Source organism: Zingiber officinale, chromosome 2B (assembly GCF_018446385.1).
Source record: "Zingiber officinale cultivar Zhangliang chromosome 2B, Zo_v1.1, whole genome shotgun sequence".
In the NCBI taxonomy this organism is placed as follows: domain Eukaryota; kingdom Viridiplantae; phylum Streptophyta; class Magnoliopsida; order Zingiberales; family Zingiberaceae; genus Zingiber; species Zingiber officinale.
The window spans coordinates 90,538,615-90,564,636 of NC_055989.1; the positions used below are offsets into that span (position 1 = coordinate 90,538,615).

Here is a 26,022-nt window from a genome sequence, read left to right on the forward strand (position 1 = left end):
ACCGATTCGCTTTGGGTCAAAGTTGATCGCGAGGATCAAGGATCTGGATCAGTCTCACAGTTGCTATAAAAGGGACCTCGGGGAGCAGCCTTATTCAATCAATTCGAACAGAACACCTATGCTCTTGTACGTTGCTCCGAACACATCAATTACGCCCAGCTTCTCCGACAACTAACAACTTGTTCTCTTCATCCTTTTTGTATTGTCAATATTTTATTTCACTATTCAACACTTGTACTTTAGAATTGTAATAGATTTTCGGATTGATAGTGATTGCCCACCGAAAGTGGTCAACGACCACGAGCCTTGGAGTAGGAGTCGACCTAGGTTCCGAACCAAGTAAAAATCTTGGTGTCTTTGTCCTTTTTTATTTTCGTTGTTTTAATTTCCGCTGCGTACTCTACGAAAATTTATAAATCGCTATTCACCCCCCTCTAGCGAACACATCGATCCAACAGTACTAACAGTTTCTACCAAAAATATTTTGATAGTTGGTATTCATTAAGCATTGTCCTAGTGGCTTCTTGGAGGGTTCTATTTTTTATTTCTACTATTCTATTTTGTTGAGGTGTATTAAGACACGAGAATTCTTGATGATACTCATTTTCTAAGCAGAATTTAGTAAACCTATGATTTTTAAATTCCCCCGCCATTATCACTCCTAATTCTTTTGATTTGTAAGTCTTTTTTGTTTTCAGTTTGTTTACAAAAATCACTAAATATTTCAAATATTTCATCTTTATTTTTTAAAAAAATTTTACCCAAGTGAATTTTGAGTAATCATCAATTATTACTAAATAGTATAAATTTTCATTAATAGATTTAATCTTATGTGAGTCAAATAAATATAAGTATAATAATTCAAGTGTTGAATTGGTTTAAGCTTGATTAGTTGGTTTGTCGGTTGATTTGGTATGTTTTCCTTATTTACAAGCATTATAAATTGTTGAGTCTAAGTTGGGTAGTTTTGGTAGTCCTCTAATTAGGTCATTTAATTTGGTGAGGTTTCTAAAGTAAGTGTGGGATAGTCTTCTATATCATAGCTAAGTGTCCTCATTTTATGTCAAGTGGCACTTAAGTGAGGAGTTGGCTAGGTTAATTATGTAAATATTATTATTTCTAAATCTTTTTAATTTAATTATGGAGTCTTTCATATGTTTAATTAAATATTCAGTGGATGTAAACCTAACCTTATACTCTGAATCATACAATTGACTAATACTGAGTAAGTTGAATTTAAAATTTTTAATAAGTAGTACTTTATGAATAATGAAATTAGATTCTAGTTCAATGTTACCTATTCCAATTACCTTAAGTTTATCGTTATTTCCAAAGGTAAATATTCCTAGTCTTTTGAATGTTAATTTTGTGAACATTATTTGATCCTCGGTCATGTGTCGGGAGCAACCACTGTCCAATATCCATTTAAATTCCTACAAAAGAGAAGGAGTAACAAGTTTAGCTCAAGTGTTAACTTTGTTTAAGTTGTTTTATTTTGGTTTTAATTTTAACTTAAGTTAAATTTTAATTTGATCTTAATTTTTACGTTAATTTTAGATTTAGGTTTAATTTTAAATTTAATTTAATTTATTTTAGTTTAGTTTAATTTAATTTAATCATTATTCATCTCACTCGATCTATATTTTCAATTAAGGGAATCCTATAATTTTGTGAGATGTATTAAGTTGGATTTGTAGGGGTTGATTTAACTTGCGTTAAATTCTAGTTTAGCCTTGGGTTAATCAAGTAGGCATTCTTTGAATAAATTTCTAGGGTAATCATGTGTTTCGAGATTTTTCAAATAATCCTGCCCAAAGAACTTAGTATAAAACTTTGGTCTAACCAGCTAAGATTAGTAAGGGGTAGCTTCAGTTAGTTCCACTAAGTCAAATGCACCAGGTCAAAGTTATATCTTCTTAGACATGCATAGACAGAGCTTCCCTAACTTACAATCATCCCAAACTTCTCTTGTACTATTTGTTAAGTTAAATTTTGTCTCTAATCGTTCTAGTCCTAATACCCTTAATAGGTAAGGTTTATGTTTTTTAAGTGCCAACTAATTTGGAGTCTCCCTCTCAATCATTGATTTTCCTTTTAAGTTTTTGTTTAGGTTTATAATTATAGTAAACTTGATTATAGTTTTGTTTGTGAATTTTGTAATTTTGATTGGATTTATGTTTTGATTTTGTAAATTTTCTTGATTGATTGAAATTATTTTTGGGGTTTATTTTTAATAATATGAATTTTATCTTTACGTACATAATATTGATTCTGTCCTATATTGTTGGTTAAATAAGTTTTAGGAACTCAAGCTTTAGTTAATTTTTTATTTTCAGTTAGGGTTAGAAATGATTTAAGGGTAGAGTTAGACTTGTATCCGAGTTCGGATTCATTGTACACAGCTCTGTGGAATCCAAGTATCATGTTTAGATACTTGGTTCCCGAGGTAAACATTTTCAACTGATCTTTTAGTTCTTTGACTTGTCTTTTCAAGACAGAGTTTTTTTCCTTAAGTCTTGTAACTTGAGTTGAATTTCTGTCTTGAACTTGATCAATTAAAGAGGTTAAGTTCAATTGTTCCTTAAGGGTGTTATTTTCCTTAAGGAGGAGTTTAGCATGTTCCTCAATTTTTGTTAACTTTTTGTCCAAGAAAGAAATTATTTTGAAAAACTTTGCAGTATAATTAAAATGTACCCCATTTTGTTCGTCTAAATCAAATGTGGATCCGTTGCTTGACTCATATTTGGACTTGTCTTCTTGATATGATTCGCCTTCGATTACCATCAGCGCGAGATAACTTCCTTGCTTTGGTTCATCGACTTCCAATCCGTCCGAGGAGGACTAGTCCCACGTCACTTGAAGCACCTTCTTCTGCTTTGTCTTCTTTGTCTTGTCTTCATTCAAGCATTCATATTTAAAGTGTCCCTTGTTGTAACTATAGCACGTGACGTTCGCCTTTGGGTTGTTGGATGTGGACTTGGACATCTTCTTCATGTCATGCTTGGAGAAGTTTCTCTTGTGTCTAGTGAACATTTTTCTTACCATATTCACTAGCTACTCTTCTTTGTCAGACTCCAAGTCATACTCCGTCTCTGACTCAAGTTTGGCTCGGGTTCGTTCTTTGGCTTCCTTTAAAGTACCTGCAAGAAAAACGATCCCTTTCTCGACCTTTGTGGTGTTAATTTGTTTGTGCAGTTCCAATTCACAAAATAACTTGTGTAACTTTAACTTTGAAAGGTTTCTCGAAACTTTATAGGCATCCAAAATTGATGCCCACAGTGCATTTTGAGAAAACAAATTCAGAACATACCTGATAACGTCTCAGTTCTCAAGTTGATGTCTGATCATGTGTAGGCCGTTGAGGATATCCTTGATCCTCGCGTGTAGTTATCTTGCGATTTCTTCATCCTGTATTTTGATATTAAATAAAGAATTTAGAAGTAGGTCTCGTTTCGTTACCCTTGAGTCAGTCGTTCCCCCGTGTAGTTCGACCAGTTTGTTCCACAACTCCTTTGCATTGTTGAACAGTCTGGCTTGATTCAGCTCTTCCTTGGTCAGCCCACATTGGAGGGTATTTAGCACCTTGTTGTCAATCTGGACCTTCTTCTTCATTTTCGGATTCTAGTCCTCCATGTTGATAGGTGTTTTGGTTGCTTTGTCAATCGATGTCTGGTACCCGTGTCGATTGAGAACCACTGCTCGATGTCAGTCTTCAAGTAGACCTCCAGTCTCTTTTTCTAATATGAAAAATCATTTCCGTTGAAGAGAGGAGGGCGAGCAGTACTGTATCCTTTGATTTGTGCCATTTGAATTATCTAGCAAAAAAAGATTAAAAAAATGTCCCAATATTAGGTTTTGGATTAGTAGAGTTTGAAGAAAAAAATATTGACGACTCGAGTGGTGTCGCACCAACTCGAGAAAAAAAATGAATGAGAAAGAGTTATTTGAAGAGGTAAATTTTACCAATTTAAATAAAATACAAAAAACTAAAATCTAAAAAAATAAAATAATTTTCCTAATTTGATTGTCGATTGCACCAATTCAAAGCAGAACCAAGCTACGATGCCACTTATTGAATCGAGACGCATGTGAGAGAGGGAGGGGTGAATCACGGTGTTTTAAAAAACTTATCTTTTGAAATCAAAAGTAAGCAGTGGAAAACACAGAAATAAAAGCAAAAACACAAGTATGCGAACTTGGTCGGTTTTACTTACTTTGGAGCCTTCGACGACTCCTACTTCAAAACTCAGGTCCCAAGGACCTCTCAACTAATCCACTAAAGACCCGCCGGAAGAGGGGATTGAGTACAATAAAGAATAGGAAAAGTGTAACAAACTACACTTTCCTTTATGTAACAATTAAGTATAAAAATGAAACTTCATTACCCAACACTTGTAATTTTAATGAATTGATCTCGGTATTGGACGGCTTCTCAGCAACAATCGAGCGTAGTAGTGTCATAGCAGAGCAGCATCACAATGTTGGAGCAGTCGGAGCGTCGCATGATTGTGTAAAATCTTGTAAATGAGGTGTGTATTGAGGGCTGGTCGAGATACTCTTTTATTGAATGTTGAAGGCGCCTTCCATAGCACTAAAGGCGCCTTCAACCCCAAAGTTTATCCCGACAAAGCTGCTCCTCATTGTCGATGAAGCCTTCTACTTTATCTGACCGAAGGCGCCTTCCAAGCTTCCGAAGGCGCCTTCCATCTCTCAGCTCAAGGCGCCTTCTGTCGCATAGAAGACCCTCAAGTACTATTCACCCGAGGCAATTTGTGCTCCTTTCACCCTACAAAAAGTGTTAGTCCAACAAAACAAAATATACCCTGCAAGATAAAGTTAATGTAATAAAAATAATATTAATTAGATCATACTCTTTAGACCCGGATCTAGTCATGGTCTCAGTTTAGATTTTCTAAATGGACCTAAACTGAACTGACGCCTACTGTCCCTTCAAAAAAGATACATCTTCACTGAGTCTCTCTCCTCTAGTGACTTCCATCCACTTACCAAATGTCAAGATACCTCCTTAACGTCCAATCTGACCCACCAGGTCTTCCTGTCGGAATCACATATCTGGACTTCGCCAATTGAGAATCAAACATCCTGACCTCCTGTTAGAATCGCACATCCGGACTTCAATCTATCGGGAATCGAACATCCGACCTCCTGCTAGAATCTCACATCTGGACTTTACCAATCAAGAATCACACATCTTGATTGGACTTCCTGCTTGGTGTCTTATCCTCTTGACCAGTCAAGTTGGTCAACCCTGCGCACTCGGTAACAAGGTTAGATCAACAACACATCTAAGTTTAATCCACTTGTCATTCATCAAAACTCAGGTTTGATCATTGGTGTGAAATGCACCAACATCATCAATTGCCCTTTTCAATGTCCAATATCTCCCGACTCGGACATAGCCGTGGATCTTGCTCATATATCCTCCGATCTCAGACTAACAGAATTCATCAACAATTTCTCATTTTAGAGTTCAATCTCTCCTGACTCTAACATAATCGTAGATCGAGCTCATATATCCCCTGGTCTCAGAGTAGCAACGCCCATCATCCCTTTTTAGGATTCAATCTCTCTCAACTCGAACATAATCGTAGATCGAGTTCATATATCACCATGGTCTCAGACTAGTGATATTCATCAGTAATTATCTTTTTCAAGGTCAAATATCTTTCGACTTAAACATAATCGTCAATCAAGCTCGTATATACCCCATCTCAGGCTAGTGGCATCCATCAGCAATTGGCCTTTTTAGGGTTCAATCAATCACGACTCGGATATATTCGTGAATCAAGTTATTCTCTTTCTGAATCCACAAGTATTCAAAAGTCGTGAAATTGAGTATACTATTCTCTCTCTACTTGGACATAATTGAGGATCAAACATTCATTTTCCCTATCCAGACGGTCATTGACATTTCATCTCCTTTACCCCGATAAAGTCCCTATGGCCAAGTCTAATATGCTTATCTTATTTCTAACAAAGTCATATTTCCATTAACAGTGGAAGAGTTCCCCGATCTTCAGCACTAGTAGTCTAGTCAGTCATATTCCCACATTTTTCGATTAGATTTAAGGGGATGTTTGTGATGCAAAGTAAATAAGGGTTCGCGTGGTGGGTCCTTAACTTGGTTAACATAGATTCCACATGACGTGTCAACTACCGAGTTGACTCGATCAGCCGAGTCATTGACCTCTCCCGAGGAGTCTTCCCAACAAAGGTCGACTCCCTCGAGGAGTCTTCCCGACAAGGTCGACTCCCCCGAGGAGTCTTCCTAACGAATGTCGGTTCCTTCAACTCAATCACTCAGCTCAATTATCTCGACCTCGCCAATCTGATAGCTCATGTGTACCCGATTAGGCTCTGTAGATCTGATGCCTCCTACTCAATCGTCTCGGTCTCACCGAATAGACGCCCCCGGCTCACCTAGCTCGACCGCGTCGATCTGACGCCTCATGCGCACTCGGCTCGGTCCCACTGATTGGACTCCTCCGACTCACCCAGCTTGACTAAGCCAATCTGACACCTATTCAACTCTCGGCTTCGCCGACCTGACACCCCTCGACTCAATAGGTCGAAACCTCTAGTCCAACTAGCCTAGCCTACTCAATAATAGTTGGGACACCACACGAGTTGGCATGGCACGTGAGATATCACATGGACGGGTATAACACATGGAACAACATAGTGCGCATGGTGTGTGATGACATGACACAGCATGATCCTCTACATTACATAACATGAGTGGCATGACTATAAATACAAGAATGTGACACTTTTCCTATTGGAGTATGACGTCCTATCAATCAAATACCTAGAGGAGAGAACCTAAACGAGAGAGGTATCATATCTTCATTCTGCAACAGTGATATAAAAGAAGTCCGCTCCTATGATTTGTAGGCAAAAGGTACACATGCACACCCGCACGCGTATACATACGCACAAACCACCATCTTCTCACTTATTGTTCTTTTTCTCTTCCTCTTGTGTCATAAACTTGACTTGAGCGTCGGAATGGTTGAGTCAGAACACCTTCTAGCCTCCATTTTAACTCTCTTTCTCTCAAGCTTCGCAAGCATTCTTGACCGTCTAATCTTTCCTTGGTGTTCGGTAACTTTATCAAACATAGAACAGTTGTCCGATGGTTCATTCGTCGTCAACGATATCAAACAGGAACAAACACTGCCAAATAGCTTAATAAATAAATTAACATGATAATGGATTAATGCTTGCTGTTAGGGACAAGCTAATTTGAGCTTCGAGGGGAATGGAAAGTAAGCCACACACTACTTGTTCAAACACAACGGTTGATACTACGCTGTGTTCTTTTTAATTTGACATAGTATTTGCCTATTGGAAGATTCTGTTACATATAAATATCTTTATTTGTTGTTGGTTCTGCATGAAAAATATAAGTCTCTTATGTCATTAAACATTTTGGAGTAAAATAATGTACAAATAATAACAAAATAAAAAAATACTAGATATTATGGAGGTTTAATGGTGTTTGAACATAGAATTCACGTACGTCCATGGATATTTTTAGTTGACCAACTATTTTGCCTGGTGGTTAAATCATTATTTAGGGATATGTTTAGCGTATTTTTCATATTTCAAAAAGTTGAAGCTTAAATGGTATTCTTTGAAACTCTTAGCGAGCAACAGAAAGGATTTGCCCTTGCATTATCTGCATAAAAATTATAGTACCCATCAAATCAAGGCTTGGGTACCTAATATGATATATTTATCTGCTCTATGCCCACTTATCAATTTATCGGTTCCAATATCTCTTGTAAACAAGCCCAGACAAAAAGTCACTTTAATTTAAAAGTAGCTTTACCCTTAATATAATAATATTTAATTAAAAGATTAGCCATCAAATATCACATTTTAATAGTTAAGTAAAATATTATGTTTTTAGAAATCACAAATAAACAAAACCTACTAAATAAAATTTTAATATTTAATTTACAGGAGTTCTTTTACAAGAAGCCCCTTCAAAAATTAGCGTATGCTGCTTAAAGTGGCGAGCACACGGTATTCTTTAGTAAAAGGCGAAAGAATAATTCGCTTTGTGCTCACCACGCAGCTGCGTGAATTGGCAAGGCAGTATCTCGCACTTATTTATAGCGTTTCTCGCAGGAAGCAGCGTCGACAACGAGCGATGTGGGACTAAAAACTAGCTAAACATTCCTTCTCGTGCTCTTCGCTTGCTCCGATGACGAGCGGGAAGAAGCGATGGATATCATGAAGCGGCTCTTGGAATCGCACTGTTGGGAAACTGTGGGATCTTGCCGAAGAGTGTATAGACAATGGGAAGATGAGCACTATAATTCGTAGCGTCAAGGGAGCACAAACTCTCTTTGATTGTACTGGTTTACCGAGCATTCTAGACTGGTGGTCTTTTGCACCCTTTATCTGTGTGCTCTGCCGTCAGTTTACTGTCGAACAGTCTATGCTTGCAAATAGCTTGATAAATATAATATGATAATGGATTAATGCTTGTTGTTAGGAACAAGCTAGTTTGACCTACGAAGAGAATGAGAAGTATGCCACTACTTGTTCAACTTGAAAAGTTATTGTCGAACCCAAACTTGAAAAGCCAAGCAAAATGGATGGTTGACAAAATACTTGCAGAAAATACATATTAGAATTCGGTTCGACGAGCATTTGCATTTTAGGTAACAGAATCCGATTATCTGAAACAACTTTAATCTAAATCATCAGCTTTGTTATCTTCCTGCGCTTCTATCTTTTGGCAGAGATGTTATATGCTAAGGCAACAGAGCAAGCCTTGCTGCATCCCAGGCCACCCACATAGTGCCGCTGTTTTTCGCCATGGCCTCCTCGAAAGTATGTCCCGCTGCATCGGAAGGGTGTTGCACCTCCTTCCATTTCTCAACTTTGAGCTCTGTAACATCCACAATGCATATGCCACTTTCTTCTAAGCTCTTCCCATGCCATCTACCTTCCACCTGAATGATCTGTCCTTTGCCAACCAAGTTACCTTCGGCATCTTCCATTGAAACCAACTGACCTGGTTCGAACAAATGAGATCTCAAGGGCGCTTGATTTTGCTGAGACCTGTGGACAAAATCAGTTGGTGTACTCATGTCCATATCCTCGCATCTGGCTGATCTTGTTACTATGCTACCTGTTCTGGAAATGGTTTGGTGTGAGATTCCTCTACCGGGGGCAGCATAGTTTTCTTCAGTGGGGCTCTCAGGGGAATCACAAAAATGAGAAGAGCATGGACCGCTCGACTTGTCTGGGTAGGAAATATCCCCTTCGGATGGAGCACGGGCCTCTCTTGCAGCTCGGGCAAGCTTAGCTTTCCTATTGTTTACCCTGCACAAGCAGTTGCTTTGTTAAAGCACGAGAATAACTTGAAGGATAGAGTAATATTAGACAAGAGACTCAAAAGTGGAAATTGTGCATAAAACATAGCCTGATGTCTGCCCAAGAACTATTGTCTATTATTATCAAGAGTCTTACCCATGACCCAAACAAAAACTAGCATTTTTGAGATGTGACGGACTGAAGATTCAAGTAGATCAGTAAAACTCAATAAGTACATGATATGTTTATCCACAAAATACACAAATAAAGTTATCTGTTCAAATCAAGACAAAAACAACTTTGTTGTCTAATAGTTTCTAGTGGAAAAAGAGACAACAACACTGTAGAAACAAAAGGGCCTCAATCAGAGACCTATCATATGTATAAAAAAACAGTACACAAGCGATAGCTCTTACCAATTCTTTAGCTGAGATGCTGTAATTTCTGAGCCCTGAAAAAAATTTTAACTTAAGCTTTTGTTATAGAATTCCTAAGTATCCAAAGAGAGAAAATGATATGAAGATTTATTACATGCCTGCAAACTTAGTTTATCAGACCATGCCTGAAGTGCTACCGGATTTCTTTGCATTTCTGGTTCGTCCAATAGAGCCTTCTCAATCATTAAAATCTGAATCTCATTCATAATATTTCGCTTTCTCTTTCTTGGTTGCTTTTCCTCACCCTGGCCATTTTCTGCTTTTTCATCTTCTGGGAGGCAACTTTCTGTTAGATACTCAGATTGTGGAAAATGCCTATTGTCAGGCATTGAGTCAAAGTCCATCTTGTTCAGGTGAAGTCCTGTACCTTTCAATTCAGACTCAGTGTTCTCTTTCTCTCCACCTCTCATAGACTCAGGTTGATCCATTGAATTCCTTTTTCTTTCATGATTGACCTCAAATTCCTCAAATTGGTCATTGCCTGAATGTCTCATAACCTTTTGCTGCAACAAATCTTGGCACCTTGAGATTTCCCTAATTTTGCCTTTGACATCAACATCATTATAGCTAAGCTTTGGACCATCTTCCCAAGCACTTTCATCTTGTTTTCTTGTAAAAGATGATGAATTCCCTGTAGCATATTCTGTTTCCTGCTAGCAATGTAAGAAACTGTGAGGTTAATCACATCTTGGCTTGATTAATCAGATAATTTGATCTTTCTTTTGCAACAAGGATTTCAAGTTACCTGGTGGCTTCTACTAAAGTTGGAGTTGGAATTCTTCTGCCCACTTAGAGAAGATTGTTGCACAAGACACCCATACTCAGATTTCACATCTTCGTCTTCCGCTTTGACTACGGTTTCCTGAAGATGACTCAAACCAATGAGTTAGATGCTTATCCTTAAAGCAAGACAGTCTTAGCTAAAGAAGAAAGATAAATAAAACCAAGTCACATGAAACCAATAGGAATTTTCTGCCGGCTTATTTTACCTGAAAAAAACTGTCTCCCACTTTAGCACGAGTTAACTTCTGCAGCTCATCAGCATATTTACTGCAGATGAATATTAAGCAACAATAAGTGTAATGAATATAATAAAGTGAAAAACAAATGGCATCCAACACCAAAAGACTTTCTAAAATTATGGAAAGTTCTTGGGTAACATCTATATCTGCTGGATATGACATCAGCTTCATAGAACCAGAGAATTAAATTTAGTTGAAACTGCATAAATGACTAGAGTAATTAAATCCAAGTTCATGAAGCTGCATCTACAGTCCACGTACTTAAACGAGCATATACGGTGATAGACACCTCACAATATTTGTCGTTGCATGCATGGAAGCATAACCTTGCTTAAACTTCGATGTAGCGATCAGTTATACCATAGACATTTGACAAATTGTGAATTGTTGTTTAGCTCTTCCATGGAGATTATAACTTAGTCCTCGGGAATTTGTGTGGTCTACTTGAGAAAATAATACTATGGGGCAAAAGGCGAAAACGCTCGCCCCCAGCGCCCCCTACCAGCCCGCCCCAAGACCAACACGAAGGAGGTAAATTACGGTGACTGAGAAGGCAAGTGGTAGGTGGGATGAGTTTTACACGGGTTGTGGGGATTTACGCTTCGCCAACCTCAAAAATTGACCCCTAGACCTTATGGGGCATCAACCCCGCCAAATAATACTAGCATAGAAACATGGTTGTGATAGAAAGAGGGGAAATGTTGTGATAGAAAGAGGGGAAATGGATAGCAAGACAGATTTAAGCCAAATAAAAAACAAAAATCCTTTCTATTTGTTCACAAATTGGCAAGAAGCATTGGAATTGCAAATTGTTATGTAAACCATTATTTGTAGTTTTGGTTCCATGTTGATTGAGATGAGGGGCAAACATCAGTCTGAGAAACAATTGGCATGAGAACCTTTGTTGTAATAGTGGAGGCAACACGAGTTGGTCCAAATGTAAGACCCTTGTAATCTCATCCTCATGCACCGTAGCCACAATGGATCTGATCAAACAAGGCAGAGCCTTTTGTACCCTGGGGAATTCAGCTTTCCATTCCATCAACCCTTGTCATCACCATTGTCAACCATGCTGATTGAGGCAGGTCTGAGAAGAGATCCATGTTATCAACATCCTTACCTATGTGGCTGCCTCCACTGGGTGCAAGAAATGGGCCTCGCTGCATCATCTCATCCACCTTGCCCTCTTCAAACAATTAAGGGGGATGAGGGAAGAGACACGGGTTTGGAATTGAGTGAGGAGTTGGGGAAAGGGAACAAAAATCCCGTCCAACTAACCACCGAAACCAACGTCAGACCAAACTCTAGAACTTTGATGCAAGTTTTGGGGGGTTAACTGGAAGCTGAATTGGCTAATATTGTGGTTAGGAAAGAATCAATTTAATCTCACTTTAGGTGCAAACCAGACTTGAATGACGTTTAAATTGAAAATTCTATGGCCAAACTAAAGCTGAACCAAATTGAATGCAGGGGTTCACACCCGATGGATGGCTTCAAACATGCTCATTGACTGCTAACTAGATATTTTGAAGTTACTGATGGTGTATTTTACAATTTTGATAGCTAGTGGATATTTATTTTGCAATTTAGTAGATTATGCAAAGGAGAGTGCAGGGTTTCATGCCCTTTGCATTACTATGAAATTTGGGCTCGATTTTGGTGTTGCATTATGATACATGTAATAACTTATAACTTAACTCTTAAATATTAATGCAAATCTTTTTTAATTGGTAATATTTGAAAGTAATTAAGTCTAGAAATCATACCAGTACAACACGGTACTAAATCGTATTATTTTGGTCAAATATTGAAGCTCTAACATGACTTCAGATTTGAAAGCTTAAATTATTTTACTTTATGATAAATATTTTGGGATCAACCAAATGAATTTTATCCCAAGATATGCATGCTTGCTTAATTCCAAGATATTTCTCTCATGTTATTATATCTTGGAATCACACCTAATTGCTCTTAGTTACTAATACTTCTCAAGTGAACTCACCTTCATTTTCATATTCTCATCTCTGCCAAATTCATATTTTAGACTAGTTAATTCCTAATACTAAAAACAGTGTAAATTGGTAGAGTAATCTACATTCATCAATGTTAAATAGTCTTTCATACTAATATCATGTTAAGATGTCAACATACAATTCTGATAACAATATCCAGTTGTACACTTAATCTATATTGTATCAAAGGGAGCCTTGGCGCAACGATAAAATTATTGTAGTGTGATGTGGTGGCATGGAGTGAAATGGTGTTTCGTGTTAAGCAGCACAGGCAGTATTTACCATTTCGCCGCGCAGGTGAAAAAGGCACCCCACACGTTGAAGTTTCACGTGGAATGCGTCACGCGCGATAGCGCTCGTCCGCGATAGCTATCACGATCAATTACTCGTGTAAAAGAAAAAAAACCTATATAAAGGAGGCACTAGTGAGCGATTAGCTGCAACGAGGCGACGGAGAGCAACGGCGAGGCGAAGGGGAGCGGAGCAACCACTCCGGAGATATGATTTCCACTCTTCGCAAATTGCCTGGAAGGCGCCAGAAGCGTCCCATGATGCCTTTGGCGTCGCGAGATGCCTCCACCAACGTCGGAATCATCAGAGGATGCTTCCAGCACCGCTGGATGCACCCCCGCAATCCCCCATGGCGATGATTTTTCACCAAGTAAATTAAAATTTTAATTTAATTAATTTTAACAATTCCCAAGTATGTGTGATATTTCGAATAGACTTTTATAAATCGTATTTAAATTATCTCGATAAAATATTTAAAAATATATTTAAAGCTAAAATTTTTTTAATAAATTTTATTAATTGATATTTTGAAAAATTATTTTTTAATGCTTTAAATTTCATTTAAAAATTCTAAAAATTATAATAATTCAGATTTATATTCTAATATTTTATTATTATTATTTTAAATTTCATTTAAAAAGTTTTTTTTAAAAATCTATTTTTTTAATAAATTAGATTTATATTATGAATTTTTTTATTATTTTATAATTTTTTTACTATTTACTGTTTAAGTGATAACTTTTTACTATTTAAAATATATACTATTTAAATTAATAATTAAATAAAAAATAAATAATTTTCTTTAAAAAACAATATTTAATTGTTTTTCTAATCCTATTAAGTTGTCAAATAATTGAGAATTTATATAAAATCAATAGACAACTTATTTTTAAATTATACATAATAAATATATTTATCTAATAATTACTATATATAAATAAAAAATACCAAAACCGTATCATTCCAATCTGGGACTGAAACCTCGAGACGGGATGAGATTTTAAACCTTGCCTAGTGGTCATGGGTTGAGTCGCGGAAACAAACTCTTGGTATGATAAGACTATTTACAATAAACTCTTCCCCTGAACCCCAAATTAATGTGAGTTTTGTGCATTTTTATAATAGACCCTTCCTAAATGTCTCCCTTATGTGCTAGTCACTATTTCAAAGGCTAGTAGCCGCCCGTGATTTACTTCCTCCGTGTTAGTCCTGGGACGGGTTGGCAGGGGCGCTGGGGGCGAGCGTATTCGCCTTTTGCCACCATGTATTGTTTATTAATTGTAATTACAGAAGAAAGTATCTAAATGCATTTTTACTCATATCTTTCTAATAAAATTACTTCATAAAGGCCACGCTAAAACAGCAAAAGCAGAGTAAGATTACGTATAATAGACAGTTCTCCAGGACCCCGTATTGGCGGTAGTTTTGTGCACCGATCTACTCTTTTTTTTTGTAAAGGCCACATTCTTAGAGGCAAGCACACCTAAGCATTGACTGGGAGAGCCAGGCAAGCTCATAGTTGAGATGGTACTGTGACAATTATGGTGGCAAAAGGTGATTCGCCCGCCCCCAATGCCTCCTCCAATCTATCCCCAAGCCAACACGGAAGAGGTAAATCACGGGTGGCTACTAGCTTTGGGTAGTTGAATAGCGTATGGGGAGGACAGGCACCCAACTACTAGTCGGGATTTGATCCCCAGACCTCATGATGACAACACCACCATTTGTTAGCCAACTGTTAGGTATTGTGGCAATCATAGCAAGGTGAGAGGTTGTGAACGAAGCCACTTAAGGCGTTACAAACTGTCCAGTAAACGCATTCATAACATATTTGGAATAAATGATGAAATTATGGCATTAGCTTCAATGTTAACTATAGATTAGAATCCAGTCTGAACTGTAATTAAAAAGCCTATTTTTTATTCAAGAGCGCATAGAAGATGAATAAAAAATAAATTATATCTATGAAGGCAATTATCATCCTCACTTGGTGAAAGTTCATATTTCTACTATCATCTTGGAGGAAATTATACTACCAGTCGGTCAACTGCATCAAATATCAGGACAATTTGCAAAAGATGAACATGCAAGACATAGTAAGTGCAAACAAGCTAGATATTAAAAATATGTAATTCAGAAGTTCAAAGCCTTTCAAGTCTCAAGCAAAAATTTCAATCATCAGTCAGCCCAAATTATTCATCTGTGATTTTATTGAACAAGATGCGGCACAAAAGTGGAAGTACTCTATGGAAAAGATATTTTCAGTTACCTCAAAAGAAGAACATCCTCGTCAGTTAAACAGTTTGGAGTCAGTGATATAGCATATCGAGAAAGAGAACCTGAGATGGATATGCATTACCGGAAGAATCCAATAAAGTGCACCAGGCCAATAAACCTGTTTCTGAAGGTATGAAATTTAGGAAACAGAACTTACCTAAATTCTTACAGACCCTTGTAGCCTTCTGAATATTAAAACCAGAATGGTGTCCCAATGATTCTGGATTCTCCTGAAGCAGATACTTGTGGAAATTGTTGAGAAAAAGATCTCTTTCTTCTTCTGTTTTTCACAATAAAGGATAAATTATATAAACAAAATGTACTAGCTAAAATATCACAAGAATTTAAGTCAAAATTCTAAAGATACAACCTTCACATATATTGGGAACAAAAACATGGAGATTTGCTATTATTTTGACCAAATATGATATTCTCTGTTGAGCATATGTCGCTAATGGCATGCCACTAAAATTAATAGGGCATGTAGAATCAATTTCTGGAAGGAGAAAGGCTGCCAAGTGGGAATTTTCACTGGCATTATCAAGAGAAATCAATGCCACACCAGCTGCAATAAAGGGATCATATTCTAGAGTTGCATCTTCCTCTACCACTGGTATTTTTAAAGAGCACCAACATAAGGAAAATTCTTCATGAGGAACTGATAAGATATCAGCAAGAACTGGAATCTACAGAGATGATACAGAATTTGTGATGATGAGATAATATGGATAAAAGATAAGAGAGTATAGAAAATCATCTTTACACTGTTGGTCATGAAGAAAGATCGAAAATTTGAATCATCAGAAAATATATCAGCTAAACGCAATGCATTAAGGAGCAGCAGGCCTGTAGGGTTACTCCTGTATTGAGGACCATCAAGTTGCTTTCCTTCACTTCTAAACGTGACCCTCAGTAAATCAAGAAACTAAATCCAACAAATAGTAGCCAATCAGCAGCAGATTGAACCCAAAAGAAAAAAAAAGATCATAATAAAAAATCAGTCTCATGTAATTGACCTCTAATGCAACTGCTTTTGCAAGATGCATGCTTTTTGGAGAGCCAGCAACTTCATCAAGATAAGAGAGACTCTCTGATTCACAAAGCTGCAACAACTGTGGATAGTACAGATGAGAAATAATTTAAAGTCAAGATACATCTAGTAGTGAGACCAGAGTACAAACTTAGGTTGATTTGTTAAACTTACAATAGACAAAATTTTGGACTTTAGCCTAGATATTGCAGCTACAATGTCAAGAGACTTCTCAAGGTTGTGTGGAACATTTAACTTCAGGATCGAATAAGCTAGGGAAAGTATACCACCATGCTTGCATAGCTCCTGCTTTGATTCAAGTTTCATTAAATCTTTGAGAAATAGATTTAAACTTGACAGGTACAGGTAAAAGCTAAAGGAAGATGAATTTTGAAAGAAAAAAAAGCATGGTCACTCCTCTAACTTGATCCAATCAATAAGGAATTTGAGTTCTGTTTGTGACTATGCAATGCAACAAGAAATACTAATTGGAAGATAACCACCAGCCATATCAATTGTCATTACCAAACCCTTGCAGAGGGAGATCAATTGTCAAGTTGGATATTATTAGCATTTAGGATCCTGACATGTAGCTTATGTAGAAGGTAGTGTATAATATTGAAATAGAGGGTGTTTCTTAAACATATGCACCTCATAGAATACACAACCTTGTTCCTTAAGACACGATCCTGGAACAGTTTTTGCTGGCACAGGGACAAAAGAAACTGCAAAGAAGCCTCACATTGCTGACAGATGTAATGAGCTGTTCTTCCAGCTGCAGGGAGTAAGGATATGTTGCCTGACAATTCATTGCTCAATGTCTGTAGCACTGTTCCTAAAATCCTAATGTCCTCATGCACAGCATCAAAAGCTACATCCATAAACAAGTCTGCCTGAAATAAGTAATACTATTAATGGAGCAGAAAGCAAAAGAAGAAATTAACTGAAACTGGGATGGATATATAATGAAAGAAGAGGCTGGAGATAGATGGACAATGGAATCCCAGAAAACGGCTATCTTCTCATATGTATGAAAATGAATTGATTAGACATTAGACAAAATTATGCTCTATTATAATCAACCAAAATGAGTCCATAGAATGTCATACTTCAATAGCTTTCAAATGTTGTTAACTGGAACAACAAAACAAATAAAATAGGTAATCCATTATCAAATATGAACTTTATCAAATCCAATCAATCTAACCAGTAGCAATATCTTTTATTTTGTTCATGTAATGACTTATATGCACATACATTCTATTGGAAGGCACCAGATCTATGTGTTGATCTAATTGCTCATTCATATCTCCTAAAACATATTGATCACTCGCAAGGAACAAACACATTGTGATAATCATAGTGCTGAGACTACCCCTAAGAACCCATGAATTAGATGAATGAACAGGATAACTAGAGTAAATTTTGTCCTCAATCTCCCTTAGTTTTCTTCAAGTACTACTTGGTATCGCTCCAAAAACATATAGTGAACAACTTTATGAATATACTTAACAAATCTCTAGAAAGTAGATAGCAAACCAAAACAGAAAAACCCATGCATGTTTCAAGAGATACTCATTTGCAAGTTAATGATGGGCAATTTTCAGTGAAAGAACTCCAATATTGAAAATGATCTCCAACATGGAATGAATGCATAATTTACAAAAGATACAAGGATAGAGTAAATAATCAACCTAAATGAGTTCAAGCATGGCATTAATCCTACATGGGGATTGTGGCATATTGTACCTTGGGATGTGCAAGAAGGACATGAACAAGATCATGCCACTGAGATGAAAGACAACTTGTCAAAATGTAGAGACTGCAGGCAACAAGGGTTGAGTGCAGAACAGCAGAAGAACCAACACTGTTGTCCTGAATCATTAAGCAAACTATCAGACAAAATAATATTTAATCATGTGAAATAAAGAATTAGCCATAGGAAAAGATGTTTGGAGATGCAGCACCTCTTTGTGACGTGCAAGAATAATTAGCATAAAAAGTACCAGATCCAAAACTTGCTCAGATAGCTTTGTGTCATCAAGTAGAATCTGCAGGAATGAGATCAAGTATTGAAAACTACAATCATCATAAGGAATACAATCTTTTGTATAACTAGTGTATGGAAACAAAAAGTAAGAAAGGGAACATGAGAGCGCAATGACATTATCAGGAAACTACAAGCTAAAAAAAACATTAGTAACCAAGAAGAGGAGTGTGAATTCACTATTCTTCAAGTGAAAAAAGTGGCAAGCTTGACATGTCTTACAGCCTTAATATGTAAGATAAGCTGTAGCTGGATAGAAAGTTTAATACTAGTACAAACTCATCAATCAATGCCTAAAACATAAACTCAACAGTAAGCATCTATTGCAATTAAATATTAATAGAAATGATTTTTTAATTAATATATACTTATATTTAAAAGTAAAAAAGTACCCTAAATGCATTGGCACAGCACAATTAAGTACTGAACTGTTCTGGTTGAAGACCGAAACTCTGTGCTGGTTTGAAATTTTAAACCTTGCTATGAAGTCAACCAAATCAATTAACCGCTTGCAATTATAGTAGTATTGCAACGGGTCTCCACAGGCATAGCCGAATTGGTACTCGGATGATAGATTGCTACAAAAGTTGGGATCGAATCCCCGAGGAACAATTTCTTGGGAAATAAAATCCCACTCACCTAAGGAGGCGTCGCTTGGTCACCGTGATTTACCTCCCTTCCAAATGCCTTGGGGCGGGCGTGGAGAGGCGCCTGGGGTGAGCACATGACTTTTTTGCCATGAGTATCCCAACCAACAGGATGATGAAACTTAGTTTGGCATTATAGGTAGATTGTTACAAGAAAAATTCTGAGAATAAGTATTTGCATGGGTATCAAAAATATAAATATCTATAGTAAGTAGGGTAATATTCTTGTGTAACCGCTTGATATCAACTAATCAAACAAATTTCACATTGGAACTTTACTAGAGTAAACCCGCTAATGTCAGTCCCAAGCCCGGATGAAAAAATGCAAGGGTTGTGCATTAAGTTGCCAGCCAACTTGGACTTTCAGGCAAATGTTCAATGAATGGAACTTTACTATAGTAGTTTTTATACCCATCCCTGGCTTGAGTAAAAAAGTATAATAGAGACTACCAAATAAATGTATAGCCAAAATTTAGAATACCTAAGAATGAAATGAAAACAACCAAAAACACTGTAGCAGGATACTGCTGGTCATACAAATATAAATGTGCTTCTTAATATTTAGTTATGTAAACAATTAAACAAAGTCCATAGAGTAACTCTGGTTGATCTCTAAAATAAAATGTTTCCAAGACTTACAACCTTGGAAACACATAAGAAAAGCCCCCAATTGCAGTCATCCATTGGTCAAGTAGTTGCTATGAAGTAATTAAATTTTCTACTGATTAATCTTTATGAAGCAAAAAAAAAAAAAAATTAAAATGATAAGCATACTGCAGTATTCATCATTTCCTATCTTCCATTGTTTGGTTCTGGATATGTAAATACAAAACCTGCTCAAGCCTAGCATGGCGTGATGCTAGATCAGACAGTGTATGCAAAAGACGAACACCACGGAGCACATGCCCCATTTGCATCTCCCTTTCAGGTGAAAGTAGTGTAGCAATAAGGTGCAAAGGTAGAGAATATGCAAGTTTCTCCATATTGATCTGTGGAAAATATAAATATATAAAAAACAAGAATAAGAAAATGTTATCCATAAGATATTTGAAAGTATAATTGATGACAGAAGCCAATTACTTGCTCAAGGAAGCCTTTGTCTGTCTTGCATTCAACAGTGAAGTTTTCAGAATCTTTCAGCAACTTGTTCAACTCTTGCGAAGAAAGACCATTTAGTTCTCCTATGGCTGAGATGATCTCTATCATCTGCCAAGATGCAAACAAGATTGAAAGTAAAGGCATCAGAATTCAGAAACCAAACAATAAAAAGATCAAGTAAGAAATATAATTTTGAGATCTTAAAAACTAAAAGTGATAAAAAGACATTTCCATTTATTTGATTTCCAGGGTGTAAACCAATTGCAACAAACATATATTTGTTGAACGGCTAATGATTAAACATTCCAGTAACAAATAAGGGTCAATTAACACTAGGCAATCCATTGTAAGTGTTTAAATTGCATGGTGATCAAGCAATATAGATCATTGCACGTATTAATTGCTACTAAAAAAATGTTAAATTGCTTAAGGATCTAACAATTTATATAATTGAATATCCTATTTTCAATTAGTTCATCTCAAATCTGTAGCATGAAATTTTTTGAAATCATCATCACCATAAACCATGTTTATCTCGACTATTTAGGGTTAGCTACATAAATTTTATTGATTACATCACAAGTAACATTCAAACAAGTTATTTGTTGTCACGGTTGTTGTTATCATCATAATCAACAAGTTGTGTTGGAACATTCAATAGAATATTTGTTGGAATACGCAGCAAATCACTTTATTTTGGAAGGTTAATTTATTTCTCCTTTTATTTAGTTTCTTTTCTGATTCTCTTCTAATTATTTATTTCCTTTATGGCCTGATCATTTTCATTTTTTCTTTTGCAAACAATGTTATATATATGTGTGTGTGTGTGTTAAACTAATAGATGTATGAGTATTTTCTTGTAATCAATTTTATGGTATCATTAGGGGTGAGCAAAAGTTCGGTTAAACCAAACAAAAAATTTAAAAAATCAGTTTGGTTATTTTGGAATTCCTATTTTTAAAAAAATAGCTATTTTGGGTTATTCGGTTCGGTTTCGGTTTTAAATTTTCGTATTCAGTTTACAACCACAACAACCAAGCCTTAGCCCACTAGATGGGTCGGCTATATGAGTCCTTTTACGAGCTCTATCTCCTACTATATCATCATCTATACTTAAATAAATTTTATCTTGTTTTATTGTTGCTAACAAAGTCTTTTTTTGTCTTCCTCTTCCTTGTTTGATATGTGTATTTGTCATAGTTTCACATATCCTAACTGGAGCATTTATTGGTCGTCTAAGTACATGCTCGTATCATCATAAAAGTATCTTTCGGAGTTTTCCTTCAATAGATGCAACTCCGAGTTTCTCTCTAATACTCTCATTTCTTTTTTTGTCCATCCTCGTATGTCCACACATCCACCTTAACATCCCCATCTCTGCAACTCTCATCTTCTGCACATGTGCTCGAGTCATATCACAACATTCAGCTCCATATAACATATCAGGTCTAACTATGATTTTATAGAACTTTCCTTTAAGTTTTAGAGATACTACTTTACCATCACATAAAGCATCTGACACTCTCCTTCATTTCAACCATCCTACTTGTATTATATGTAAGACATCTCTCTCAATCCCTCCATTATTTTATAAAAATGATCCTAAATATTTAAAGCTCTCAGCTCCAAACAACTCATCATCTCCTATCTTAACAGTTGTCTCATTATGTCTAATATTGCTAAACTTAAATTCCATATATTCTGTCTTTAATCTACTAAGCCTAAAGTCTTTCCCTTCTAGTGTTTTCCGCCAAGATTATAGTTTAGTATTTACTCCTTCACATGTTTCATCTACCAAAACAATATCATCTGCAAACAACATATACCACGGTACTATGTCTTGAATGTGCAAAGTTCGTCCATAATTAACGTAAAAAGATAGGGACTTAGAGCTGATCCTTGATGTAACCCTATCTTATTAGAAATACTTTAGTTATTCCGCCTGAAATCTTTACTCTGGTTGTTACATCCTCATACATATCCTTAATTGGTTCAATATATGTTATGTTAACACCTCTCTTTTCTAGAATTCTCCATATAATGTCTCGGACTCTATCATAAGCTTTTTTTAGTCAATGAATAGCTTCAATTAATTGACTCAATATATCTTATTTTTACTCCCAATATTTTTCAATTAATTGTCTAAGAAGATGTACAACTTTTATTGTCGACTTTCTAGACATAAACCCAAATTGATTTTCAATCACTGTGGTCTCCTTCCTTAATCGTTTTTCTATTACTTTTTCTCAAAGTTTCATGATATGACTCATTAGTTTAATACCACTATAGTTTGCACGATTTTGTGTATCTCCCTTATTCTTATAAGGAGAACTAAAGTACTTATCCTCTATTGATCAGGCATTTTTTTGTTTTCAATATCATGTTAAATAATTTTGTAAGTCATTCGATGCCTTGTTTCCCTAAGCACTTCCATACCTCTATCGGAATATCATCGGGTCCAACCGCTTTTCCATTGTGCATCCCATTTAAAATTTATTCTACTTCTAAAGTTTGAATTCTACGATAAAAATTTAAATTTCTATGCTCATTTGACCTATTTAAATTATCTAAGTTAAGTTAGTCACCTAAACCTTTAAAGCCCCTAATTTCCTACTTCCTTAAATCCCATCCGCGACTCCTGTGACCGATCCATGACTCACAACTCCCCTCATCTCCTCTCCGCCCATGCCCATGCCCTCCCCTCCCCTCCCACAGTATGGAGTTGACGGCCTCCCAATGCTCTTCCCCTCGCTCCAACAATCCTCCTGGTAGCGCAGCATCGGATTCGACAACTTCGTCATGTCCAACTCTCTTCCTTCCATCTTCCCAAACTCTAATCCCATTCTCCCCTCATGTTATCAATGTGTTTTGTTTGTTATTCATTATATAATTTCCATATGGTATATATATAGCAGTGCCGGATTCGACAGCTTTGTCGTGTCCACCTCTCTTCCTTCCATCTTCCCAAACCCTAATCCCATTCTCCCCTCACGTTATCAATGTGTTTTGTTTGTTATTCATTATATAATTGGCATATACTTTTTGTTATATGGACTTATTAATTACATTTCAATGTGTTGATTGATATATATATATATATATATATATATATATATATATATATAGTTTCAAACGTATCTTTCCAAAAATTTCTTCTTAACTGGATTACGGTTCGTTCCAAAAATTTAATCAACGAGGAAAACACATAGTTTACAGGGACCTGATACAGCTTCATTTATTACTGTGCCAAAAGAAGTCAAAGAATATGCAATGGTTGACATATCAAGTTTACTCTCGGATGTTTTCTTCGTATGCAAGTACAAATTGCTTTTCTTGTGAGTTCCAGTTCACAAGGATTCTTTAGTATGGCATGCGAGAAAACACCTAGCTTACACATCAGTCATAGAAGCAAGCATCTAGTTCTTAAGGTACTCATACCACCATCTCATACAGAAAGTGCACACTCCAGTAAGAAAACACCAAGCATTCAACCCTTTTGAACTAATTAAAATGATGCGCAATGCACAAGATGTCACTCATGTTTAGAAAAATAAACCATTTTTCCTGAATAACCGAAATGTATATCGGAACTGATTCCTTGAATTAACGAGAGGAAATGCTAACCTTGTCGTTTAAAACCCGATGAAGCCGCGCAGTAACAAAGTAATTAATTTTCCATTCGAATCATTCTTCCACTGATAATTACTAAAACAAAGTGAGGGGAGAACCAATCGACGGTGTGGAACGCAGAAAGAAAGTGGGGCTGTGGAGGAGAGTCAAGGCCGACGCAAAGGGGGTCAGGCGATGGACGAGAGCGGAGGAGTTGCTGGTGCTGGGACGAGAGCTTTCGGCTGTTGCGGACACTAGAGAGGAGTGGGATTTGGGGGATCGAGTGGTAACGACGAGGAAACGAGAAGAAGAAACCTAGTTTGTATTTTACAGATACGCCCTTAATTTTGATCATGAAAATCTGAAAATATATATGAGTTTTGACGAATAAAACCATCTTCACGAATGTTTTGAACAACATAAATTTTAAAACCTCGATGTAGCACTGGTGGCGCATGATTTTATGATCAAGAGGTTCAGGTTCGATTTGTATCATTATCTGGGTTAGCTGTGTATAGATATTCAATAAAGTTAATTACCAGATTTATCATATATTATATTTTATTACGTGCAGTGGTTAAAATATAAAGTGTTGTACTTTTTTTATACTAAAAATAATTTTAAAATTTATTAATAATTTTTATTAATTTTTTATATAAAAATATGTACTGTCCTAATTTTTTTTAATCTTATATCTTAGGATTGATAATATGAAGCAGAGAAGTTTCTATAAATATCTAGTCGATGACATTAGAAAGTATACATTTCTCATCCTTTTGGCTAAGATTCAGTATAGCTTATCAACTTAATATATGTTATAAAAGATTAATTTTTTATAAGGAAAAATATATTGAGGTTCTCATAAGTATTCATATATTATATTACACATACAATGCGTGTAGATGACTAATTATTATTATTAATTCAGGTATCTAGAATTTCAGCCCGATTAATCCTAGAGGTGTGTGATTTTCTCATAGTTTTCCAGTGCGATAAATCTAGAAGTGTGCCGATTCCTAACACAACAAACTCATCCCAATAATTCGAGCACCGCGAAGTGTATTTGCCATATATAGGAATTGAAACCTGGATATATAGAAATTCCACCGTACCTCTTACCGTTATACCATGCCCAAGGCAAGGCCATAATACGAGCCCTAAAGTCATTCTGAAATAGAACAGTAAAGGGTATTTCTGTTGGACACAAACAAACTATTACCGGAGATTTATGGGTATTAGTTGAATTTAATCTACATTGAATTAAATTCAACTTACAGTCAAAATGACCTGAGCGGATAATCTCAAGCTGGCAGCAGGGGCTGGTTTCTGTAAAGTGCAGAGCGAAAGACTAAGTCTGTAGAGTGAAAGACCAGCAGAGCGGAAGACCAGGTCAGCAGAGCGGAAGACCAGGTCAGCAGAGCGGAAGACCAGGGCAGGTCTGCAGAACGGCAGACCAGAGCTGCAGTGCGGAAGACCAGAGCGGCAGGGCAGGTCTGCAGAGCGGAAGACTAGGTCTGCAGAACAGAATGACAGGGCTGGTCTGCAGAGCGGAAGACCAGGCCTGCACTTGATCTGGCAAAAGACAGATCGGGCAAGGAGACTGACCGACCGGGAAAACTGACCGAGGACTGTGAGAGTCGCAGTTTCCTTAAAACAGATTCGCCCACCTCTGGCTGTGCTTCGAGGCTTACAAGGATCGTCTGTTTCCCAGGATACAGGTCGTGAATCCGATCAAGCACTGGTGGTCACGGCGAATTGAGTGGCACCCGATTGCTATCACGGGCACTCCGTCGAGCAGGAGGGGAAAAACTAAAACTACCAACCTTTACTGTGTGAGCCTCCTTATATAGGAGCTCGGATTAATGGCCAAAGTTAATGATCATTCGTGTGCGCAGGTCGCGCTCGCACACGAGTCAACTTGGTTCAATGCAAATTCGGGCCCTGGATTTGCACCCCCCCCTACGCACCCACATGTGAGAGAGAGTCTCTCCCCATGTATTTGTTCACAACTTCAATGTATGTGAATCAATATAAACCAATAAAAGTGTCTTGAAACTTCTAATGTGGGACTAAAGTCTCATTCACAATGGAGCATCTTTCCTATTCCATTTCTTCTCCATTCACTTATTCAACAATTTCACGTATTAAATTATGAGCCATCATAAGCAGAGTCGGCCCTGAGACATATCACCGGGGGG

General features: G+C 36.7%; 1 protein-coding gene and 1 non-coding gene across 4 annotated transcripts; both read right to left on the reverse strand.

The window, feature by feature from the left end:
• Nucleotides 1-7,990: 7,990 nt before the first annotated feature.
• On the reverse strand, nucleotides 7,991-8,106 carry LOC122049777. Its single transcript, XR_006131034.1, has one exon. It is a non-coding gene; the product is annotated as a U5 spliceosomal RNA (small nuclear RNA).
• A 503-nt stretch (nucleotides 8,107-8,609) lies between these two features.
• On the reverse strand, nucleotides 8,610-24,136 carry LOC122046320 (nodulin homeobox-like). Of its 3 annotated transcripts, XM_042606950.1 has the most exons (18): nucleotides 23,840-24,136; nucleotides 20,198-20,323; nucleotides 19,951-20,106; nucleotides 18,391-18,474; nucleotides 18,173-18,298; nucleotides 17,092-17,316; nucleotides 16,598-16,729; nucleotides 16,410-16,505; nucleotides 16,157-16,318; nucleotides 15,764-16,079; nucleotides 15,551-15,673; nucleotides 15,386-15,455; nucleotides 10,781-10,841; nucleotides 10,537-10,653; nucleotides 10,159-10,444; nucleotides 9,890-10,062; nucleotides 9,771-9,805; nucleotides 8,610-9,363 (listed from the first exon to the last, which is right to left on the reverse strand). In XM_042606950.1, exons 2-18 carry the CDS (start codon nucleotides 20,321-20,323, stop codon nucleotides 8,790-8,792), a joined length of 2,862 nt encoding a protein of 953 aa, XP_042462884.1. In that variant the 5' UTR covers nucleotides 23,840-24,136; the 3' UTR covers nucleotides 8,610-8,789. The 3 variants fall into 3 exon arrangements, with proteins under 3 accessions (XP_042462884.1, XP_042462882.1, XP_042462883.1); XM_042606948.1 differs by having other exon boundaries at nucleotides 9,890-10,444; nucleotides 23,840-24,134; XM_042606949.1 differs by having other exon boundaries at nucleotides 9,890-10,441; nucleotides 23,840-24,132.
• Between the last annotated feature and the right edge of the window lie 1,886 nt (nucleotides 24,137-26,022).